Source organism: Esox lucius, chromosome 8 (genome assembly GCF_011004845.1).
Source record: "Esox lucius isolate fEsoLuc1 chromosome 8, fEsoLuc1.pri, whole genome shotgun sequence".
NCBI classification, from domain to species: domain Eukaryota; kingdom Metazoa; phylum Chordata; class Actinopteri; order Esociformes; family Esocidae; genus Esox; species Esox lucius.
Window position 1 is genome coordinate 18,036,916 of NC_047576.1, and position 14,931 is coordinate 18,051,846.

Below are 14,931 nucleotides of genomic sequence, written 5' to 3' on the forward strand. Positions count from 1 at the left end.
AAAAAAAGAAAATAGAAGGAGTTTCCCAGAGCTAGTTGCTACATGTTAATTCTCAGCCATTTCCATCCCGCAATGTGTTTTCCAACTTTCGTTTTTGTGTTTTCATTTACAGAGGGCTTGCATTGACTTTGCCATAAGTGCCAAACCCCTGACGCCGCCTATATGCCCCAGAACAGACAGACGTTCCAGTATCGCCTCTGGCACTTTGTCGTGTCAGCCGTCGTGTGAGTACACTGTGCCTGGCCATGATCGCACTTAACACCCATCGTCCTGATGATGAAGGTCTGGATAATGATTGCATAAAAAAAAAAACACATGCATTTACACCTTTTTCTATTCCATTTATAAAGCCTAGTGTAACATTAGTAAGTCCCTGTGGGACAGAAAGCATTATAGAACCAGTTATTGTAGCTGATCGGGGTTGAAAGATTCATGTTACTCTACCAAGCACTGCTGGGCTCTAGTTAACAGTCTGGACATTATTTTCTTCCAATCCGATTCCCCTTGAGCATTTAATTTATTCCAAGATAAGGTCTCCAGTCAGACGGAGGGAGTGAGCTATTAGACGGACCAGAGGATGACTCAGCATCTATTAAATATTGATCTTTATCCAACAGCTAGTATTTAACATGCCCTCATTAACTCAGAGGAATGGCTTCTTTTTATAGTCTCACTTTGGTTGTACGCATTTACGTATCAGAAGGAGTCTGTTATGGACCTGTGGTTATTGAGTGCCAGTAATATGGCAATTAGGTGAGGTGATGTATTTTGGTTGATTTCATCTCACATGTTAAAAGTTGTTGTGATGCCTCCCTTGGAGGTCTGAATACTTTATTTGCCAAAGGATTGTTTGAGTGGACCACTGGCCCCTAGTGGCATGATTTGCATGGATGTTACATTTCTAAAAACCTCTTCCACATGCCCCGTTAGTTCTACATTTCATGTTTTAGTCACAGGTTTTCAGACTGGACATGATATGTTTTGCACAGTTGTTCCAAATACTAGTTTACAATGTAGAATAGTGTCAGAATAGCTAAAAGAAAAGGAAAAAACAATTATAAACTAATAATACCCTATACACAAAATCAGCCTGCATCAACATTTGTTTTAAGTTGATTTTGACTGCCATACATTTAAAGGGGAGAATTGGATTCTCAGTGCCGTTCTGTTGTTGTGGAATTGTCTTACATTAATATTGTGATCTCCAGCAGTCCTCTGCCCAAGCATTGGTTTGATGTTTTGCAAAGCAACACAGATATTGAAATGATCCTTAACCCTTGGGTTACTATTAACCCTAGCCTTAGCAGGGAGCCTGTTTTTGATAAGCTTTCATTTTGTTATTTTGGGTTATCTGTATCTCGCATTATTAATTCCAGTGGCTTTTAATGGTGTTTTGTCTATTTCCTGTGCAATGGTAGTATTACTCGGCTCCACCAGCATACGAGGCTGTGCTGAAACACCTGAACACAGCCTTCACTGTGCTTTTCTCTGTGGAATGCATCCTCAAGATCATGGCTTTTGGATTTCTGGTGAGAAACGAGTTAACGTATTGATTTGATACTATTAGCGATGCTATAAACATGAACATCTACTCACTGGAGTATGGATGTGTTACCCTCTTCTCTAGAACTACTTTCGAGACACTTGGAATATATTTGATTTCATCACTGTCTTGGGCAGCATCACAGAAATAGTGGTCGACTTGCAGGTAACAATGCACCACTGAGCATCAGTTTAAAGTGGATTGTGTTGCCATGTCCAAAGGATGCACCGTAAATCAGCTGTAAATCCTGTGTCTCTCCCTTTTTACTTTAGTCAATAGAGACTTTCAACATGGGTTTCCTGAAGCTGTTCCGAGCAGCTCGACTGATCAAGCTACTGAGGCAGGGCTACACCATCCGGATCCTTCTCTGGACATTTGTTCAGTCCTTTAAGGTCAGCCACCCTCACGACAGGGCACTGAAGGCAGTGGTGTGAATGTAACCTCGGTAACTATATACTGGCTTGTCTTTTCAGGCGCTCCCCTACGTCTGTCTGCTCATTGCCATGCTCTTCTTCATATATGCAATCATTGGAATGCAGGTATGACGTTGCTCGCGCCCCGTGTGCATTCTGCCATGCTTTTGGTTTTGTCCTTGGAGGGAACGTGTGGGTTTTGAGTATATAACACTGAGTCAATACACAGGCCTGAATATTCCATCAGGTTTTTGGAAACATCAGACTGGATGAGGAGACTCACATCAATCAGCACAACAACTTCAAGACCTTCTTCGGCGCTCTGATGTTGCTTTTCAGGTAGAGTAGGACTGGCTGCGTTCGTCACACTCACTCTCAGTCTAGGAGCAACAGACACTCTCAGTCTAGGAGCAACAGACACTCTCAGTCTAGGAGCAACAGACACTCTAAGTCTAGGAGCAACAGACACTCTCAGTCTAGGAGTAACAGACACTCTCAGTCTAGGAGCAACAGACACTCTCAATCTAGGAGCAACAGACACTCTCAGTCTAGGAGCAACAGACACTCTCAGTCTAGGAGCAACAGACACTCTCAGTCTAGGAGCAACAGACACTCAGTCTAGGAGCAACAGACACTCTCAGTCTAGGAGCAACAGACACTCTCAGTCTAGGAGCAACAGACACTCTCAGTCTAGGAGCAACAAACTGCTGTTTGTTCACAGGAGCGCCACGGGGGAGTCGTGGCAGGAGATCATGCTGTCATGTTTAGGGGGGCAGAAGTGTGAGCCAGATCCCTTAGCTCTGCCATCGGACAATGGGGAACGCTGCGGAACTGAGTTTGCCTACTTCTACTTTGTCTCCTTCATCTTCTTCAGTTCATTTTTGGTAAGAGTCCTCTACTCTCGCCAGAAAAGAGCGGATGAAGTCGAAGGAGACATTTCCACACATACATTCTCACTTCGGTGCATGCCGACTGTTGCTGTAGCTCTTTGTCTGTTACCTCCTCTGGCTCACGTTTTAGATGCTGAACCTGTTTGTGGCTGTGATCATGGACAACTTTGAGTACCTGACCCGGGATTCCTCCATCTTGGGCCCTCATCACCTGGATGAGTTTGTTCGTATCTGGGGTGAATATGATCGAGCTGCTAGGTAAGTCAAAGGCTTAACAAAAACATGAAGAAATACGAGGAAGTACTACAAAAGTCCATTTATGAATGATTTACTGCTATACAATTCTTAAACATTTTCACCCACCTACTTACAGAAAAGAACAATATGGCCTTCCAATCTAAATCATTTCAAAATTGAAATTGTATTGTAGTTCATCTTTGGCTATTGCTGCCCAGTGTTTCACAATGCTTTGCTTTCCAGGTTTTTAATGTTAGGACGATCCTGCCATTCCAGCAAAGCTGAAACTGTATTCATTGTTAACTACAGAAATGTGTTCTTTCCAGTGGAAGGATTCACTATAAGGAGATGTACAAGGTAGTACGCACTATTTCACCTCCCCTGGGCTTTGGAAAGAACTGCCCCTACAGGGTGGCCTGCAAGGTTTGGCTCCCCCACCACTACGCGACTATCCCTCACTCCCTGAACCCCTTCCTCCATTGGGATCCTTCCTCTGCCCCCCTGCAATCCTCTGCACCAGTCATCACTACCCCTCTGTCAATTGCTTTCGCTCTGCTCTAGAACCAGTAATTACTGGGCTATGGCTTCAGGACATGGAGACAGATCATCACATCCTTGAGCATGCAGAAATGATTACAACGCTTTGTTATTTAGACGCAGGCGATAGATAACCTAGCGGTTACAGCCTCTGACCACTAACTGAGAGTTTGTTGCTCTGAATATCAGCGCTGTCAAGGTGAGAAATCAGTTGTTCTGCTCTGGAACAAGACGGTTAACCCTAATTGCTGTAGGTCTACTGAATGACAAAAACAAAGATCAAATGACAATTGGAACATTTTGTTTAAATAATAATTATACCATGTGCCTAGTCATGTGATACCCTGTCTCTCAATGCCAGGTTGGATCTGGTACCTCTGAGTTGTCTGACAGTAGCAGAGTAGAATTGTTAGAATGGGTTACTGCGGAGCATACATTAAAGGTAGATGTTAATGCAGCTGTGTAACAGCACCTCACTGTAACAGTGTGAGACAAACCTGTCAATATGCACCTTAATTGAGGACCAGCTAGTAGAAATGGCTGGAATGGAATAAATGAACTGGTATCAAAACATGCTTTCCATGTGTTCTGTTCCCCTCAGTTTCATCCATTCCAGCCAATGTTATAAGCAACTATGATTGTATCAGGGTGACCTATTAATATCTCGAATTTCACTCGTGTCAACGTCATTTTGCCGAGCTACAGGTTTAGGATGGCTGGTCAATTTCTACCAGATCCACGGGGCACCCTGTTGTCATCTCCTTTTAATATTAATATTTTCTTCCTCTCCCTTGTTTCTATGCCATGACCGCATAGAAAGAGACTACAACCTGACTGTAGCCCTGCTTTCTCCTCTCTGCACAACGTTCATGAAATAAACCTCTCTCTGATCTCTCTCCCCTTTTCATGTGCGTTTCGTCCTCCATCCCTTGGGAATGCCTTCCCCACCCTTCCTCCTCTTCGCTTGCCTTGCTGCCTGCCTCCTCCCCAGCGGGCGCATTCATTACACAGACATGTATGAGATGTTGACCCACATGTCGCCACCCCTTGGCCTTGGCAAGAAATGCCCCTCCAAACTGGCTTATAAGGTAGACCAAAGACAAACATTTCAGCACTTAGGTCAATGGAGAACACTAATGCAAACTGTGCCCTCTGTTCCACGTACCGGATCATCCCGGTTTCACATGAAGTGTGGGAAATTGCTGTTGTCCATCATATCATAATGTGCTGCTTGTAGAACTTTAAGAGAATCTGCAATGGGGTTGTTCGTTTGGCCGAAAAGAATACACTCAGTAAAAAAAAAAAGTGCTTTGGCATTTTCTTGTTTTGTGTTGGTTTGCGTTTTGGCAGAGAACTGACGTTTGTGTGAGCTGTTTGTGGAATAATTGACTTTCGGAGTCAGTAAGAATGCTATAGTTTTATAACAGGTGCATAATTTGACATCCATTCTATAGAGCCATACTGTCTGGTGTCAGAATGTCATACAATCTACCTCAATCAGTTTCTTGATTATTGCTTGTACCTGTTTGCACGTGCTTTCCGCCATTACCCTCTTTGCCCTTTTAAGTCTAATTTCTGTGTTATATGTATGCATGTACAGTAGCTGAGATGAACCTATACCCTCTTTGTGCATGCTGTGTTGTGCATCTCTTGGCTGGTAGAACATCCTTAATACAGAATATTGTTATTACATCATTTATTCATGTTAGATCACAAATGTGGCTTGATCAGGATAAATCGAGTGGAGACTTGACCTTTACTGTAAGATATGGAAGGTTGAAAAAGAATTTCAAGTTCTTACAACTTGATGTTAAATGTTCCTATCACTGTAGTCCGTGGTCATAACACCATGGACTACAGTGATAGGAACAAATGGTAGCAAAATTTTGCCACAACTACCTAAACTGGGAATTATTTGTCCCTATTTTCAGTGTGAGAAACCATTAAACATCAAATTGTAAAATGTTGAACTGTCCTTTACCTGAGCTTCTCTTATTGCCAGCATGTTGTTTTTGGGTTGGTAAGTAATATTTCTTTGCTTCCTCTGTCTCCTCAATGAATGTCTTCAGAGGCTTGTACTCATGAACATGCCTGTGGATGAAGATATGTCTGTTCACTTCACGTCCACCCTCATGGCTCTGATCCGAACTGCCCTGGAGGTCAAGATAGCCAGAGGTAATTTACTTTCTCTTTAATTGTTTTTTCTTTTATGTATTCAGTGGTTCAAACCTTTTTTATACATGTGCCCAATTAACAGATGTACCTTTTTTGCATTTATAGCTCCACTCTACAATAAAACATTTGTAACCAGGATAGTCAGAGGTCAGGTGTTAGCTAACAAGCTAAATTAGCTAAATTGAACTTCCATTGAACGCTGGTGTCAGCTCTATCCAAAACCCCTGATGAATGCGTTATCTTCTGTTGCTTTGGTGCTTTCAGGAGGAGAGGACCGAGGGCAGATGGACTCAGACTTACAGAAGGAGATCAGCATCATTTGGCCACACCTCTCACAGAAGACTCTGGACTTGCTTGTACCCATTCACAAAGGTGACTGTGAGAGTGTCCAGTACTGGCATTAGTCAATGAAATTAAACTATTTATTATTGCTATTGAAAAAATTCCAAATTAGTAACCTGCCATTGGTCTTTCAGCCAGTCATATGACCATTGGAAAGATCTATGCAGCAATGATGATCATGGACTACTACAAGCAGAGCAAAGCAAAGAAGCTCAGACAACAGCTGGAGGAGCAGGTAACTGTGTAACTATGTATAAAACCTAGGTTTAAATACATTTTAATGTACCCCCTTTCAACTAAAAAGTGACAACTTTACTTACCGGATGAGCCCTCAATTTGTTACGTTCCCTACTAATCAACCAAAAGAATGTTGCTAAAATAAAAGGTAACTAACAATGAAAATCACAAACAACCAAAAACCAAAACAAGAAGGGATTCAAAATTGGGTTCTCGAAAACTGATATTCTAGCATGACAATTGTTAATCAGGACGAGGTGATAATTGTACTCACGTCAGAGCACAAACCAAGTGCCTATATGTGTCTTAGCCTTAAGGTCACAGAACTAACATTAGTATGGATGATGCCTTCCGAGGCAATATCAATGCTAGGACGCTTTACCTCAGTTAAATTCTGTAACCATCTCTATGGCTAACAGTGTTTTATCCTCACCCCAGAAACATGCTCCCATGTTCCAGCGAATGGATGCATCCTCTCTGCCTCAGGACATCCTTTGCAGTGCCAAAGCTCTCCCATTCCTGTCCCACAGTGCTGGATCAGCCCTGTAAATATACAGTTTGACAATTGTCCATGAGTCATACACGTTAATAGATCATATGTATTTGTTGTAGATAGGTGTGCCTCTCTAAATCTATTTCTGGATCTATCCCATTAGTACCAGAGGAGGGTTTGTAGCCTTGAGTCCCATTTCCCCTCAGGAGATGTTCATGCAGCCTATATCCCAGGCCCTGGAAGACAAGGACGATGACTACCACCACTATCGGCAGCACCAGCTCCAGCAACAGCTCCAGACATTGGTAAGGACTGGGATTCAAGTAAGTCAGGGACATTATTTCAAGTTTGATTGGCCAACACATACTGTAGCTTGACTTGCCTACATAAGCTGAGATTCTATGAAAAAGTTGGACCTCCCCCCATGGACACACACAGAAATGGCCATATCTAAACACATTTACAGAATCACATACAGCCACATAACAAGCTAGCAATTCCCCCCTGTCATAGGCTACAAGCCATTATAAGTAAAGCCTTTCCTGTCAGTACAGAATACACTCACCTAAAGGATTATTAGGAACACCTGTTCAATTTCTCATTAATGCAATTATCTAATCAACCAATCACATGGCAGTTGCTTCAATGCATTTAGGGGTGTGGTCCTGGTCAAGACAATCTCCTGAACTCCAAACTGAATGTCACAATGGGAAAGAAAGGTGATTTAAGCAATTTTGAGCATGGCATGGTTGTTGGTGCCAGACGGGCCGGTCTGAGTATTTCACAATCTGCTCAGTTACTGGGATTTTCACGCACAACCATTTCTAGGGTTTACAAAGAATGGTGTGAAAAGGGAAAAACATCCAGTATGCGGCAGTCCTGTGGGCGAAAATGCCTTGTTGATGCTTGAGGTCAGAGGAGAATGGGCCGACTGATTCAAGCTGATAGAAGAGCAACTTAGACTGAAATAACCACTTGTTACAACCGAGGTATGCAGCAAAGCATTTGTGAAGCCACAACACGCACAACCTTGAGGCGGATGGGCTACAACAGCAGAAGACCCCACCGGGTACCACTCATCTCCACTACAAATAGGAAAAAAAGAGGCTACAATTTGCACAAGTTCACCAAAATTGGACAGTTGAAGACTGGAAGAATGTTGCCTGGTCTGATGAGTCTCGATTTCTGTTGAGACATTCAGATGGTAGAGTCAGAATTTGGCGTAAACAGAATGAGAACATGGATCCATCATGCCTTGTTACCACTGTGCAGGCTGGTGGTGGTGGTGTAATGGTGTGGGGGATGTTTTCTTGGCACACTTTAGGCCCCTTAGTGCCAATTGGGCATGGCTTAAATGCCACGGCCTACCTGAGCATTGTTTCTGACCATGTCCATCCCTTTATGACCACCATGTACCCATCCTCTGATGGCTACTTCCAGCAGGATAATGCACCATGTCACAAAGCTCCAATCATTTCAAATTGGTTTCTTGAACATGACAATGAGTTCACTGTACTGAAATGGCACCCACAGTCACCAGATCTCAACCCAATAGAGCATCTTTGGGATGTGGTGGAACGGGAGTTTCGTGTCCTGGATGTGCATCCCACAAATCTCCATCAACTGCAAGATGCTATCCTATCAATATGGGCCAACATTTCTAAAGAATGCTTTTAGCACCTTGTTGAATCAATGCCACGTAGAATTAAGGCAGTTCGGAAGGCTAAAGGGGGTCAAACACAGTATTAGTATGGTGTTCCTAATAATCCTTTAGGAGAGTGTATAGGAGAGTGAAAGAAACTTACAAGCAAAGCTTGACCTCTAAAGTTATGTGATCTCCATAGAGCATCTACAAAATAACAACTAGGTGGTGCTGGGTACAAAAAACAAATGCACAACATGATGAATGCCATGACACTTTGGTATTGATTACATATCACTATACACTAACCTGACTTCAGGAGAATGTCTACCATAACCTGTACAGTATTAGTTTTTGTGAGACTTGAGAAAAACTACCTTGGAGTTAGTGGTCAAAATGATGCAGTTCCATACATTTTTAGTGTGAAGTCAAGGATGCATCTGGAAACTCCTATTCTCTCCCAAGTTCCTTCAATCTGAGATGAATTAGGTGGTTTGAAGATCCTTATGCAGCCTTGAGTACTTTCTTTGGTTCCATAGGGTCAGTTAGCAGGATTTCTAACTCTTTGCAAGAGCCAGTGAAATTTGTTCTGAAATCCGAGCTAACCTGCTTGGCAGGCAGTTATAGTGTCATGTCATCTTCTTCTACTTATCCGGGGCCGGGTCGCGGGGGCAGCAGTCTAAGCAGGGATGCCCAGACTTCCCTCTCCCCAGACACTTCCTCTAGCTCTTCCGGGGGGACACCGAGGCGTTCCCAGGCCAGCCGGGAGACATAGTCCCTCCAGCGTGTCCTAGGTCTTCCCCGGGGTCTCCTCCCGGTGGGACGGGACCGGAACACCTTCCCAGGAAGGCGTTCCGGAGGCATCCGAAAAAGATGCCCAAGCCACCTCAGCTGACCCCTCTCGATGTGGAGGAGCAGCGGCTCTACTCTGAGCTCCTCCCGGGTGACCGAGCTTCTCACCCTATCTCTAAGGGATCGCCCGGCCACCCTGCGGAGAAAGCTCATTTCGGCCGCCTGTATCCGGGATCTTGTCCTTTCGGTCATGACCCAAAGCTCATGAACATAGGTGAGAGTAGGAACGTAGATTGACTGGTAAATCAAGAGCTTCGCCTTGCGGCTCAGCTCTTTCTTCACCACGACAGACCGATACATCGACTGCATTACTGCAGAAGCTGCACCGATCCGTCTGTCAATCTCCCGTTCCATCCTTCCCTCACTCGTGAACAAGACCCCTAGATACTTAAACTCCTCCACTTGAGGCAGGCACTCTCCACCAACCTGAAGTGGGCAAGCCACCCTTTTCCGACTGAGGACCATGGCCTCGGATTTGGAGGTACTGATTTTCATCCCCACCGCTTCACGGCTGCAAACCGTCCCAGCGCATGCTGAAGGTCCTGGTTAGAAGGGGCCAACACGACAACATCATCTGCAAAGAGCAGAGACGAAATTGTGTGGTCCCCAAACCTGACACCCTCCGGCCCCTGGCTGCGCCTAGAAATTCTGTCCATAAAAATTACGAACAGAACCGGTGACAAAGGGCAGCCCTGCCGGAGTTCAACATGCACTGGGAACAAGTCTGACTTACTGCCGGCAATGCGGACCAAGCTCCTGCTTCGGTTGTACAGGGACCTGACAGCCCTTAGCAAAGGACCCAGGACCCCATATTCTCCAAGCACCCTCCACAAGATGTCGCGAGGGACACAGTCGAATGCCTTCTCCAAATCCACAAAACACATGTGGATTGGTTGGGCAAACTCCCATGAACCCTCCAACACCCTGTAGAGGGTATAGAGCTGGTCCAGTGTTCCACGGCCCGGACGAAAACCACACTGTTCCTCCTGAATCCGAGGTTCTACTATCGGCCGTATTCTCCTCTCCAGAACCCTGGCATAGACTTTCCCGGGGAGGCTGAGAAGTGTGATCCCCCTATAGTTGGAACACACCCTCCGGTCCCCCTTCTTAAAAAGAGGGACCACCACCCCGGTCTGCCATCCCAGAGGCACTGTCCCCGACCGCCACGCGATGTTGCACAGGCGTGTCAACCAAGACAGCCCCACAACATCCAGAGACTTGAGGTACTCAGGGCGGATCTCATCCACCCCCGGTGCCTTGCCACCGAGGAGTTTCTTGACCACCTCAGTGACTTCAGCCCGGGTGATGGACGAGTCCACCTCTGATACCTCATCCTCTGCTTCCTCAATGGAAGAAGTGACAGCGGGATTGAGGAGATCCTCGAAGTACTCCTTCCACCGCCCGACGACATCCTCAGTTGAGGTCAACAGCTGCCCACCTCTACTGTAAACAGCGTTGGTAGGGCACTGTTTCCCTCTCTTGAGGCGCCGGATGGTTTGCCAGAATCTCTTCGAGGCCAGCCGATAGTCCTTCTCCATGGCCTCACCGAACTCCTCCCAGGCCCGAGTTTTTGCCTCCACAACCACCCGGGCTGCAGCCCGCTTGGCCTGTCGGTACCCGTCAGCTGCGTCAGGAGTCCCACAAGCCAACCAGGCCTGATAGGACTCCTTCTTCAGCTTGACGGCATCCCTTACTTCCGGTGTCCACCACCGGGTTCGGGGATTGCCGCCTCGACAGGCACCGGAGACCTTACGGCCACAGCTCCGAGCGGCCGCTTCGACAATGGCGGTGGAGAACATGGTCCACTCGGACTCAATATCTCCAACCTCCCTCGGGATCCAGTCGAAGCTCTGCCGGAGGTGGGAGTTAAAGATCTCTCTGACAGGAGACTCGGCCAGACGTTCCCAGCAGACCCTTACAGTACGCTTGGGCCTGCCGACTCTGTCCAGCTTTCTCCCCCGCCATCGGATCCAACTCACCACCAGGTGGTGATCAGTTGACAGCTCCGCCCCTCTCTTCACCCGAGTGTCCAAGACATACGACCGCAGGTCAGATGAGACGACAACAAAGTCGATCATCGACCTGCGTCCTAGGTTGTCCTGGTGCCACATGCACTGATGGACACCCTTATGCTTGAACATGGTGTTCGTTATGGACAAACTGTGACTAGCACAGAAGTCCAATAACTGAACACCACTCGGGTTCAGATCAGGGGGGCCGTTCCTCCCAATCACGCCCCTCCAGGTGTCACTGTCGTTGCCCACGTGGGCGTTGAAGTCCCCCAGTAGAACAATAGAGTCCCCAGTCGGAGCACTTTCCAGCACCCCTCCCAGAGACTCCAAGAAGGTCGGGTACTCTGCACTGCCGTTCGGCCCGTAGGCACAAACAACAGTGAGAGACCTATCCCCGACCCGTAGGCGCAGGGAAACGACCCTCTCGTTCACTGGGGTAAACTCCAACACATGGCGGCAGCCCGCCGCCTCTCACCATGGGCAACTCCAGAGTGGTGAAGAGTCCATCCTCTCTCAAGGAGTGTGGTTCCAGAGCCCAAGCCGTGCGTAGAGGTGATCCCGACTACCTCTAATCGGAACCTCTCAACCTCACGCACTAACTCAGGCTCCTTCCCCGCCAGCGAGGTGACATTCCACGTCCCTAGAGCTAGTTTCCGTGTCCAGAGATCGGGTTGTCTAGGCCCCTGCCTTTGACTGCCGCCCGATCCTCTTCGCACCGGCCCCTTATGGTCCCTCCTGTGGGTGGTGAGCCCACGGGAGGGCGGCCCCACGTCGCCCGTTCGGGCTGAGCCCAGCCGGGCCCCATGGGGGAAGGCCCGGCCACCAGGCGCTCGCATACGAGCCCCAACCCCGGGCCTGGCTCCAGGGTGGGGCCCCGGCTGCGCCATACCGGGCGACGTCACGGTACTCAATATTTTTTTCATCATTAAGGGGGGGTTTGAACCGCTCTTAGTCTGACCGGTCGCCTAAGACCTGTTTGCCTTGGGAGACCCTACCAGGGGCATATAGCCCCAGACAACATAGCTCCTAGGGTCACTCGGGTACTCAAACCCCTCCACCACGTTAAGGTGGCAGTTCTTGGAGGGGCCACCTTAGTTATAGTGTTTGAGTTGAAAACCTGTTGTCGGAATACATCCTTCATTGAGATTCAGACTTTTTTACAGGACAGTTTCTGTGAATTTCTTTTCCATATACAATACAGACAAATTCTTCCTTGCTTCTGGCTACACGCACTTGATACCTAGATTGTCAGTGGAGATTGTAGTATGTGAATGAACTGCTACATCAGTCAAGCATAATGAGCTATTGTCTCTTCGGTTGGTTACAGTAATGCAGGTCCTGCGAGCCATGAGGTTTCTTTTAAAACTGCTACAGGAACTGACCTGGTTGTGTGATCTTCAGGATTTTGGCATGTTGCTAGGTAGTGCCACTGTTCCAGACTAGAACATTTATGGATTCGTTGTACCATGTTGCTTACATATGAGTAAAATATTGCTTGGTTTCTGACATATCCCAAGAATGCTGAAGTCCAAATATCAACTTTGCAATCTGTGTTGCTAGAAACGCAGTGGCCAGTTCCAACCTAGTGGGTGGTGTGTACAGACTGCTGTGCAAGCTTTGCCTTTCCTAGGATCTATCCTATGTCACATACATCTTGACAATTGATTACTTTAAAATATGTGACTGCCGCAATCGGCTTTTCAGAGGCATCTGAAAGGACTGTTGACATGGAGCTAGAGGTTCTAGGTATCTCCAGCTGCTCGATATCTTGCAAAGAATCTGTCCAAGTCACCAATTCGCCTCTTTTTTTCTGGAGTGGGCAAGTCCCAGTCTTAAGCTTCATCTGTGAGTCTCTCGTTACAAAAACTTTTGCTGGATGGTGACAGGACCCACAATTCCAAAAGGATCAAAAACACTATTAACAGTAACTACTACCAAGATTCCTGTCCTTCATGCAGGAGTGGAACCTTTTTAGCATAGTCACAATCAAAGATCTTTTGGATCGAGGCCACAAAACAGCAGTAAGCATTAATTTCTGCATACTTGTGGACCGTCTCTATGCAGACATCTCCTACAAACCACCCAAGATCAAGTTTCTGTACATAGGCGGCATTTTGAGGACCTTCGCATTGTTTGCGCACTTTGTTGACTTGGAGAATGTCACAACCCAGTAGACCCTCTTAAATCAACTGGACGAATGCAATGAGCTCTAGGCTTGAGGTGAATGTGATACTGTGATGCCTCAGGAGTCAGTATTGCTGCTCTGTTGACTGATACGTTGTGTGTGGGCCGTGTGTCTTCTCGCTTCATCTATTGACTCGGCCAGGAATCCTGTCACTCTTCTCCCTGTTTCAGTTACTCCTACACATGTTTGGCATGTGTGAAAGTGATCCCTTGATGTTAAAAAGATTCAACCTAATTCTGGCTTGGGACCTAATGCTTTGGCAATTAAGAATCACATACACTTTTCCTGCCTTCTGGGGGTGGGAGGCTGGAAAGATCTTCACTAAGCAGATCTTAGAGCTGGACTTCACACTTTTTCCAATTCCACAGACTTCTTTACATTAAAAGGTGATTGCCATTTGCGGTGTTCTTCCTGCCATGTTATGAAAGGGTCCAAGGTGAAGGTCACAGATGAAGGGCTGCAATGTTTCCTTCGCTGTCACATTCCTTGTACATGATAGCTACTTAACAGGTATTTGCCAGGTGACTGGTTTCAGAGCAGCCTCTACAGCAAATCCCTTTAGCCTTAAGGTAGGACTTGTGCTCCTCAAGAGGCTTGCTCATGAAGCCCCTGCATTGTTTTCAAGGATGAGTCTTATGGATAAGACATTTCTTGTCAACATCATCTAATTTCTTTAAACTGTCTTGACTGAGTTTGTTGGTCAGAAAAAATGTCTTGTGAGGAGACAATGTACTCTTTATGCTTCTTTTAGCTGTCGGCTTGGAGTAAAGCTTGGATCATTTCTAATGTGTTTGGAACACATGAAGTTAAGGAAGAATTAAAATAGAGAAAACAACATCTGGTGTTAGCCTTTGTACTTGAGGTATCCACTTTTCCTGCAGGTTATGAGGCAGTTCTTTGATAATAGGCATAACACCTCACAGGATATCTTGGTATGAGTCCAGACAGCTCTCTGAGTTTCATCACATCCTTGTTGCTAATCTAAAGAAAGGTGCTATGTAATATCTTTAGTGACAAGGCACTTTACCAACATCATGTAATGATGGGTGAGAGAAGCATGATGATGAGGGAGGTGTTCTTGAACTGAAGCTAGCTTTCCTGTATTTTAGTGTATTTACTAGGGTGTATTTTTTATGATTCTGTTTCAAATGTACGGGTCATTAGATTAGATTAGATTAAACTTTATTGACATTGAAGAGTACAAACACAGTACAATGAAATGCAGTAAGCATTTCAAAAAGTATTTACAAGTATTAAGTATAAACTTCGTGCACAATTATTATTTCTCAAGATTTATTTTATTGTTGAACAAACACAAACACAGTCAATCCAAAATATAATTGATCCTCAAACCTGAATTTTCAACAAAGGAA

The 14,931-nt window shown here is 45.9% G+C and overlaps 1 protein-coding gene across 1 annotated transcript in view; it reads left to right on the plus strand.

Moving 5' to 3' along the window:
- Positions 1-14,931, plus strand: part of LOC105029164 (voltage-dependent R-type calcium channel subunit alpha-1E) — a 153,833-nt gene that overhangs the window by 128,917 nt on the left and 9,985 nt on the right. Inside the window, 15 exon segments of the mRNA XM_034293847.1 lie at positions 113-154; positions 157-282; positions 1,419-1,529; positions 1,628-1,708; positions 1,816-1,935; positions 2,017-2,082; positions 2,204-2,295; positions 2,678-2,840; positions 2,977-3,104; positions 4,612-4,708; positions 5,690-5,795; positions 6,060-6,167; positions 6,272-6,372; positions 6,813-6,919; positions 7,031-7,172. Coding sequence (XP_034149738.1) covers positions 113-154; positions 157-282; positions 1,419-1,529; positions 1,628-1,708; positions 1,816-1,935; positions 2,017-2,082; positions 2,204-2,295; positions 2,678-2,840; positions 2,977-3,104; positions 4,612-4,708; positions 5,690-5,795; positions 6,060-6,167; positions 6,272-6,372; positions 6,813-6,919; positions 7,031-7,172 — 1,590 coding nt within the window.